Genomic DNA, 10,132 nt, shown 5'->3' with positions numbered 1-10,132 from the left:
TACATTCTCATTCTCACAACACTTGAACACTTTTCAAACCATTAAGTGTTATCTAGTGAGATATATTAGATTTTTAATTCTAAAATCCACTCTATTGAGAGAGTAATTGTGTGATAATAGATTTATTAAGAGAGTAATTCCTTGATAATAAAATCATATCTGTAAACCCTTGAGAGTTTTAAAAAAACTCTTGGTATTGGTAAAGTAGGAAAACCTTGTAGAGAGAACATCTTTAAGTGTTGTAAAAAAGCTTGGTATGCATTCATCAAGTGACATTTGTATCATTTGACTTGAATTAGTGAATGAATACAATTCTCAAGTACGATTTGGTACTGAAGTGTGGATATAGACTTATCGAATCTTGTTAAAAATTAAGTTTGCAATTTCTCTCCCTTATCTTTTATTTTAAACACTTTAATTATATTATTGGTTATTGTGTTTAATTGAATTAAAAGTGTATTATTTATTAGTATTAATGGAACATCTATTCAATTATCCTAGGTGTTATTATTGCTTTAATTTTAGAACAATAAATTCCATCAAAAATAAACTAAAATAAATTATGAAATTCAATCATCGATAAAATCTAATATTCTAAGATAAATTGAAAAAAAAAAAACGATCCAGTTATCAATTAGTTTTTGTTTTAATTTAATAATTAATTATCTCGTACGGTTAATTCGTTTCATGTCTCCAAGTCCACCTTTAACCCAGTGGATAGAAAGGTTGTGCTCATGGCATTTCAAGAGAATGTAAGAGCATTATTCCCTAGAGATGGTTTCCTAAACTCCTTACCTCAATGGTTTTAAGGAAATGCATCTCTAAAACCCATCTCTCTCGGTCTTCCACGACCTCTGTACTAGAGGGAGAGTCAGGCAACTTCCACATCTCAATTCATCTTCCAGCATTTCTATAGACTGAACTTGAGAAATACAAGTTTGTAAAACATCTTGATCTTGACCAAGAGGATATATAGGCTTCATGATGACACTCGCAGTTTGAAAATCCAAATTTCCAAGGGCTACAAACCATCGAACTCCAAGAACAAAAGGCATCGACTCATTGAATTCATAGTCATTAAGGGCAGAATGTCATTTCCGAGAGAGAGGAAGTTTGGTGGCAGACAGAAAGCAAATGGTATTTGGGGCGGCGAAAATAATTTGATGATGACAATTACTGCACCAACGTCAATAATCAAATGTCGATGATGTCATTCTTTCTGCCAAATACCACAAATGTAAATTATAAAACCTATGTGGCCACAGTATTAAAAAACATGTTGATTATATATATCATCATTTATTCACTGCTGCTAGCATTTGTATTTGATTATGTTATTGTAATTCCACAGGCAAAGTTATCCTTTAAGTAAGGTTTCCAGATGGTAAAACGAAATCAAATAAAAGACCAGAGGGGCATGAACACTTTCAGTTTAGACCATGAGTGGAAAACTGCTCAATTTTATGCAAGCTTGGATCTAATTCCTCAATTTTACATTTCAGAATGAGGAAAACAATCAAAGTAGTTCTAAAAGCAATCCAACTACAACTGATTTTGTTCTTACAGGGGGGACAATTCTCTTTATGGTGCGCAAGCCATTGGTGAGTAACATTAATGTCAAAATCAATTACATGTCGAAAACATAGTGTGTGGACCACCAATGTTTGTTATTGTCGTTAATTTCCCTCGTTCATGTCATTTCCTCACAATAATAGTTGCTAATTTACATTGTAGTTAATTAGTAACGGAAAAAAATATTAAATCTTATTGAAAATGTAACAAACCAAAATAACAATCAATATTAACCAGGCGGAGGGAGGTACTTGAAAATTGTGAGAGTACCTTTGACCCCTTCTTCACTTACTCACCTTCAAATTGCTCACTCCAACACCCAACTTTTCCACGTTAGATTCACTTGTCATCTCATTCTGTGAAATTTTGATATTGAACCATGGGTGTTGCAGGCACTGCTGAGCAGTGGGTCGGTTCTCTGGTGTGAAATCGAGAAGGGGACACAGAAATTCCGCAATCTCCTGAGCATCAGTTTCTGGGAACTTGTATTTTTCAACCAGCAAGCGATCAAGTGGCCAAAATTTCAGTCTCCGAATCCTCTTTAGATCCCCATGCCTGTCAAAATAATCCTTGGATAAAGCTCCTCCAATAGCTATCTGTTCGCATTGCAATTACGAAACAAATGAATATGGGGTGATTAGAAAATTGTAGGAGGCTGTTGAGGAAATACACGCCTACCTTTCTTGGCATCTTTCCAAGGAGTTCCATCATTAGAGCAAGGTGATCCTGAAACCATTGTAAAAAACAGTTCCATTAGCATATAAAATAAACAGATTACGAGACACAGTACTCCCACATATATCTAAGAAACAAAAAGTCTGCATTTTAAACCAAGTGATGGCTTAAACATTTACGTGGTGAGTTGTGAATGAATAAAACACTGCATGTTTTTATTCATAGAGCCAAATGTGATTACAGGTAATTGGCAATCAAGGACAGACATCCAAAATCAGCCTGGTATGCTAGCAAGGGTTAAGGAGAGGCTCTCTCGATAAGAGCCTTTTCTTAACCTCTCCTTATGCCTTATTTCTGAGGTTACGAGTCTCTTTTCCCTGCAGCTAAACAACGGTAAGAGAGGCAAACCTCTCTCATTGCGTATGTAGCTAAGCTCCCGAAGGGCTTCTTTCTCTGCTGCTACTGTAGCTAATCTGCGTTCTCACTAATAGCTTACCAATCGAGAGCTAAAAGCTTCTGATTGGCCCCTTGACCTATATTTATACCGTTTGGAGCCTGCATCGAGTTTAGGTATAGTGTGTGAAGCTTAAATAAAGTTTTCTAGGGGTCACCACTCCCCATCTTTATTTATCTTCACGCCTAAGTATGAAGGAAGGAGAAACAGGTGGGATCTCCTCTAAAAGTCGAAGTCCCACCCCGCCACATGAATCCCTTATTCATACCAAGCAACCATTGCTGTCTTGTCTTATTGAGTTACTGGTTACTGCTTGAGAAATCGCTTATGTGAGTTAGCTGAGGCACCATTCCCGTAGTACAGGGGAACTAGGCTCAGTAAGGTTCAATGGTCACTTATGCAATTCGAAAAGAACCCCTGAAGTAGTTCGAATTGCTTTAAGTTATCCCTTGAATTGCAGTTAAGGAGTCCCCTCTCTACTCTTCTTTAGTATGAGAGGCCCCCCCTGGTTTCCTCTCATACCTTGAAGGGTTACGCGGGCTGCCCTTCCTCTCTACATCACCTCCGCTATAGGTAAGGGGAGCTTGATTGCTATAATCACATTAATAACCTCTACACCGAAACCAGCTTGCATTTATTTCTTCCACCATTTTCCCTATAATTTCACTATATTAATATTTTCTATCCTCTCTTCAAATACAGCATATCATGCGCAAATTTTATTTAAACTTTAGAATTCAGTGTGGGTTATCCTAATAATAATTCCAATTTCTGACAATGCTAAAATCCAGAAAAAAACAGCCTACCTCGTCTTCGCTATAGCCTTGTCCATCCTTGGGAGCAAACAACATATCCCCAGTAGCAAGCTCAAATGCCGTACAAGCAAAAGACCACATGTCAACAGAGAAGGAATACCCGGATTGCAGTATGACTTCAGGAGCTCTATACTGTCTGGTTTGAATTTCTTTGGCAAACTGCTTAACGGCCCAGCACGCATTCCCGAAATCAACAACCTTGCACCTCACATCAACCCCATCAAGAGATCTCTCAGACTTTTGCATGGCTCCTCCCATCGAATCTCTTCTTCCTGATATATTAGCAACTGCCCTCTTTGCCCTCCTTTTCAACTTCTTCTCGATGAGATTCATAGTTGAACCACCGTTAAGGTTACCCTCAGGCCTTTCCAGGATTGGTTTGATCCCAGACCTAATTGGATCCTTGGCAGGATCAATGGTGGAAAAGAGAAGAATATTTTCGGGTTTTAGGTCAGTGTGGATTATACCAAGTTCTCTATGCAAGTAATCCAAACCTGTCAAAATGCATTTACAGATCTCTCTAACTTTTTCTAATTGAAGACCTTTGTAATGATTATGCCTGATTAACCTGAGCAAACTGTCACCAAGAAATTCAAGGACCATGCACTGATGCTGCCCATTTGGCCCTGCATGCTTGAAGTGGTCAATCAGTTGCACAACACACTTTGAATTTGAGGGGTCACTATTAGCTACAGCTGAAAGGAGTTCAATCTCATGAAGCGCAGCTTGAGCAAATTGTGCAGCACTTTTCTGGATCTTAAGAGCAACATATTTCTGGAAAAAAAAAGAATTAAATAAGATAGAACAAAATAAGAAGGAAAAATCAACAGAATCTCAAATCAAGCTACGACAGGTAAAAGAAGAGAAAAGGTTGAAGAACTATTCCAACTATTGCGCATACTTATGCACGCACACAAGGGTGGGTGCGCGCGCGCGCACAAACGGCTAACCTAGACAAACCGAGACTTCAACCAGAAACACCGTTTCACTAGGTTAATTCCTCCATGATTGCCGCATAAACCCACCTCCTAAAATATGTATTACACTGTATCGTATTTTTCAAAAACTAGATTAAACTACAACGACCCTTCGTATCAAGAAATAACTAGCATCAAAACAACAAATAACGGCCTCATTGATCTCATAAAACAAAACACATCCAAAACCAGTATTTAATTAAAAAAAAAAAGTAACGACATATAGAAAAACAAACATTTCCTAAAAGAAGAAAAAACGAAAAAAAAAGGATAAATAAACATTTCTTACTGTAAATTCATCAATTAAACATTTCTTCATCAAAATAAAAAATTGCGATAACTATCATTAACTATTGATGATCAATAATTAAACATTTCTTCATTAAAAGAAAAGGTGCAATAACTGTAATTAATTAATGATGATCCAGTAAGCTTTACTGATCAATAATTAATCAATTTTTCATTAAACTTGAAAATATCATATGATTTAAATTTAAGAAGAAAAGAAAAAAGAAAAAGAAACAGATCCAAACATACAGATGATCGAGTATCGTAAGCAAGCCAAACAATAGAAAACTGGCCCCACCCAAGCTTTCTCTGGGCAATATAACGGCCACCAGAAAACTGATCCCCTACCCTCACCGCATGATAACCTCCTTTACGGTATGAATCGATTCCTTCGTCATCCTCCTCTGATCCCGACGGCGATGAACACGACATCGTTTCAATCAAAGAATAGAAAAGGTTAATCAAACTAACCTTGATTTAAAAAACAAAAGCGATAATATATTGCTTCGAAGCTTTGATTGAAACAAGAGGGACTTCCCCTTTCGCCTCTCCAGTTCCTCAAGTCATTTTAAAATGCTTGGGCATTTGTAAATAGGGCTTTTTAAAGTGGGGATTTGAATTTCCTTTTTTAGCCTTTTTTTTAATATACACACGTACACTTTGCTTATGCGTGATTGCCTATTTATTAGGTGGGGTGGGGTTTTTTTTGGGTTTAGATGGGTTGGACTGATCACATTTCTTGGATCGGTTTTTTCATGGTTGATTACCCTTTACCCAACTGCCTTCTGTCCTATTCTTATTCCTCCCCTCCCTAATTATTTATAGTGCCCTGGGTTTTCGTTTTATTTTTATTTAAAAAAATGTAACATAGATCTTCGATATGCCAAAAAAATATATTGCTACCAAAAGAAAAGAATAGGAAATAGCATGCTTCTGCATTCTAATTTGTAGTTATTGATATTATAATTATTATTACTGTAGAGAAGTGTAGAATTCAAAAGAATTTATTTGTAAACTGAGAATTTGATTTTTTATCTCTGGTTAATTATTTTAGTGTTATTTCAATTACTAGAACTAGAGTAATATTCAACCATATAAATGTCTTTGTAAATCTTGTTAAGTTAATGTAGAGAGTCCAAGATTAGAGAAAAGAAAGAGAGAATTATATTCTTATATATAAAAGTAGAGGAAGTGGTTACTTCCTTTAGTAACTCCTCTAAATACTTGAATCAAGCTCATCCCTCATGGGTGGACTAGACCTAACCCAGTAACAAACATCTCTCACTCGCCCATGAAGGACTGAATCTATCTAATACATTATATTTTAAATTTGCACATGAATTTCATACTTGACGAATGGACCGTGCAACCTGAAGCACACAGTGAAAGGAGCTCCAATATATAAACTTAATATAGGTCATATAGAAGACATCAACCTCATAATTAATTATTCCTTAAAGTGTACTAATATACCCTAAGCATTTTTAGTCACACATGACTTCATATAATTCAATCCCTTAAGGATTTCATACTCAATTCATCCTTACAATTACAAGTATTCTAAATCATATAAATTTATTCAAATGATATGATCTCGACCAATGAATACAATTAACAGGTGTAGAATTAAAATTACTTTTTTTTTGCACCCATATCAATCAAATTTGAATTAACTTGCTTTTTTAAAAGTATTTCTTTAACTCGAATTATTCAATGACCATAAGATATACTCCTAAAGTAGCGATCATTTATACACTACCTCTTGATACAGTCAAAAGTCACAAAGGGTAAAATTTTAAGAACTTAGATATGATCTCTAGGACTTACATAATAAAGAAACATGGATCCATTCTCTATATATGTAGTGGTCGTTAATGCATGTAGTGTGAAATACATGTTATAGTAGAGCTTACTCTTTTCTTTTTTCTGAAGACAAAAAGTGTATGTCGTTGCTCTCCTTGTTAGAGGTAATACATCATATGAGTCTTAGTCTTGTTGCTAAAAACATAGACTTCAAATCAGAAATTCTCATTTGCTCATTATCATTAGTGGCAGATGAATAATTTCATACTCGACTTCAATCATAATAGACACATGAATAATAAGAATTCATTCATGTCGATTCTTTTATTTAAGAACCTCATCTTGGTCCTAACCAAGGTGACATTTTAATAAATACTTTGAGTTCAAATTGCTCCCACTGCACTCAAGTTGCTTATTGAGCATTAAAACTCAATTAGTATCATCTTTATTCACCTTACAAGTGTTAAAGGTGATTGCTCGTGTGAGTGAGTCAATCTATGTTTATCGACATACTTTAACAAATTGTACCATATGATAATTAATATATTTCATAAAAAATAATTAATAAAATGATATTCTAATGGCATTTATTCATTATTCAATCACTGTAAGCCTTTGTATGATCCTAAAAACTAGTTATATTACTAATTACATTATACAAAGACTAAGGGATCTCACATGTCTAATAAATACATCCATTGCTATTGGTTTTATGAGTGGATCTACAATCATTGAATTTGTAGAAATGTGTTTTAGGATCATATCATGTTTAGTAATTGCTTCTCTAATGTGGTGATATCTCATCTTGATATGTTTAGTCTTTCCATGGTATTTTGGATCTTTGACCACAACTACTGTGGTAGTGTTATCATAGTAAATTATCATTGGATCTGATGCTGATTTGATAATTTTTAAATGATACAGGAATTTTTTTAACCAAACAACATCTTGTGTTGCTGCGGAACAAGCTACATACTTAGCCTCCATAGTAGATAAGACTATGTAGGATTGTTTCTAGCTCCTCCATAGTATTGCACTATCATTAAGCAAGAAAGCATATCTCGAAGTTGATTTAGATTGGTCGACATCTCCTCTCCAATCAGCTTCAAAGTAACCAACCAATCGTAAGTCTTTCTTTCCTAGGTAACATATCATGTAATTTGAAGTTCCTTTCAAATATCATAGAATCCTTTTGACTGTCATTCAATATTTTTTACCAAGGTTTAATTGATATCGGCTAACCAATCCAATGGCATAACATATCTCAGGATATGTGCACATCATTGCATATATCAAACTACCGACGACATTAACATAAGGTACTCTGGACATTTTTTCCTTTTTCTTCTAAAGTCTTGGGGCATATATCACGACTCAAGCTCAAGTTTTTATCAACAAGGTTGCTATCTTGCATGTGATAACGCTCTAACATCCTTTTGATGTAAGTCTCTTGATTTAAACCCAAAAACCTTTTAGCGCGATCTCTTATGATTTTTACACCAAGAATATAGTTGGCCTCACCCATGTCTTTTATTTCAAAGTTTGATGATAACCATCTTTTAGTAGTATCAATTATCTCTTTGTTATTTCCAGCTATTAAGATGTGATCAACATATAAGAACAATATTATAAAACTATTATTAGAACATTTTAAATAAATGCAATGGTTTTTTCCCATCATTGTAAAACCATTCTTAAGGATAACTTAATGAAACTTAACGTTTCATTATCTAGAAACTTACTTAAAACAATATATGGATCTTTTAAGCTTGCAAACTTTGTGTTCTTGTCATTTAGTCTCGAATTTTAAAGGCTGATCCATACAGATCTCCTCATTTAGTTCTCCATTAAGAAATGTAGTTCTAACGTTCATTTGGTATAACTCTAGGTCTATATGTGCGACAATAGCTAAAATAAGGCGAACTGAAGTAATTTTCACAACTGGTGAGAATGTATCTTCATAATCAATTCCCCCTTCTTGAATGTAACCTTTCGCTACTAATCGAGCCTTATAACGTTCTACTGACCCATTCGCCTTACATTTAATTTTAAGAACCTATTTATTTCTAATGGATCTTGTCTTGACGGCAAATCAATAAGTCCCAAACTTGATTAGTTTTCATCGACTCCATTTCTTCTTCCATAGCATTAATCCATTCTCTTACTTTAGGACCAGACAGAGCATGACTGTTAATATTTTTTTTGTTCATTCAACTGTTAGATGGCAATTACACATATGTCAAACCAGAAGTGTTGTCATGTTTTTTTAACTGCCAAATAGCAGTTTCCAATTGACTACGAGAACTAATTGAAATTACCCCATAGTAGGTGTCCCATAGCCAACACCATAAAATGTCAGTTACCAATTCACATGATTAATTGGTAAATTTTTTCTTTTTAATTAATTAACAAATGACAGTTACACAACTACCATTTATTTGGCAGAAGAGTCTTTCTACTTAATGACAAAAAAGACAAAATCGTAATCAAATTACTTCATTAAATTTGAATAACAATATATTAAATAAAGTTTTGTAAATCCAAGACTCAACGGAAGCATTCTTTCAACTCAAAATGTATAATATGAGAGAGAGAAAGAAAGAATTTTATTCTTTCAACAATGAAAACTTACCTTTTTATATGGGTTATGTCTCTTTATAAAACTCCTATAAATACTTGAACCAGACCCATCCTTCATGGGCGAATCAGGCATAACCCATTAACCAACAAGAAGAAATATTCAAAAGATAGTTTTAGTATGATAGCTTTAATATGCTTATCATAATCCTATGTTTTTGGGGTTGTACCGTTTGCCTTTTTGTTTGGAATCATTTTAATTTTTATTAAGCATACTAAGGGAATGTTTGAGAGCATAGTAATAGTTAATTTTCAAAGTGTTTTTCACTTAGAAATACTTCAAAATATTTTATTTATTTATTTTTGAATATCAACATATCAAAATGATCTAAAAATATAAAAAATTAACTTTAAACAAAAAAATATTAAATTTTGGCCAACTTTCATTTAGGTCATAATTCCAAAAAAAGAAAAAACCTAAGTATAATAAGTAATTGAGATTTAACACCATTATGAATTTATGTTCTTCATCACCTAATGATTTAAGAGAGAGAGAGAGGAAATACCTTGAGGGGTAGCTCAACTAGTCAGGTCTTGAGTTTGCTCCTCAATGGTCACGAGTTCAAGTTTTCTTAAGGCCGCTGGAGGCTTGCATGGTTGTTAACTTCAGGACTCGTGGGATTAGTCGAGGTGCGCGCAAACTGGCTCTGACACCCACGTTAATAATAATAAAAAAAGAGAGATGAAAAAAATTAAACATATAATTTCCTACCAATAAAATGATTTTTTTTATATATATAATAATATTATTTGTATATTATTTTGACTCATAGATGTAAATTTAAGATGATAAGAAAAAAATGATACAATTTTAGCCCTAAAGAACTTAAGCTAGTTGGTGCCGAGTAATTTTACAGGTATTTATAAATATGATAATAATTGTTTTTTAAAATATTTTTTTACTTAAAAAT

The 10,132-nt window shown here is 33.9% G+C and overlaps 1 protein-coding gene across 3 annotated transcripts; it reads right to left on the bottom strand.

Annotated features, from left to right (window-relative positions):
• Positions 1–638: 638 nt before the first annotated feature.
• On the bottom strand, positions 639–5,359 carry LOC133673445 (uncharacterized). Of its 3 annotated transcripts, none has more exons than XM_062094253.1 (5): positions 5,031–5,359; positions 3,508–4,290; positions 2,251–2,298; positions 1,843–2,168; positions 639–1,219 (listed from the first exon to the last, which is right to left on the bottom strand). In XM_062094253.1, exons 1-4 carry the CDS (start codon positions 5,211–5,213, stop codon positions 1,857–1,859), a joined length of 1,326 nt encoding a protein of 441 aa, XP_061950237.1. In that variant the 5' UTR covers positions 5,214–5,359; the 3' UTR covers positions 639–1,219; positions 1,843–1,856. The 3 variants fall into 3 exon arrangements, with proteins under 3 accessions (XP_061950237.1, XP_061950239.1, XP_061950236.1); XM_062094255.1 differs by having other exon boundaries at positions 639–1,176; XM_062094252.1 differs by lacking the exon at positions 639–1,219 and having other exon boundaries at positions 1,633–2,168; positions 5,031–5,358.
• Between the last annotated feature and the right edge of the window lie 4,773 nt (positions 5,360–10,132).

This window comes from Populus nigra, chromosome 14 (genome assembly GCF_951802175.1).
Source record: "Populus nigra chromosome 14, ddPopNigr1.1, whole genome shotgun sequence".
Taxonomy (NCBI): Eukaryota; Viridiplantae; Streptophyta; class Magnoliopsida; order Malpighiales; family Salicaceae; genus Populus; species Populus nigra.
The sequence above is the reverse complement of the archived record's forward strand: the minus strand, read 5'-3'. Positions and strand labels throughout refer to the sequence as shown.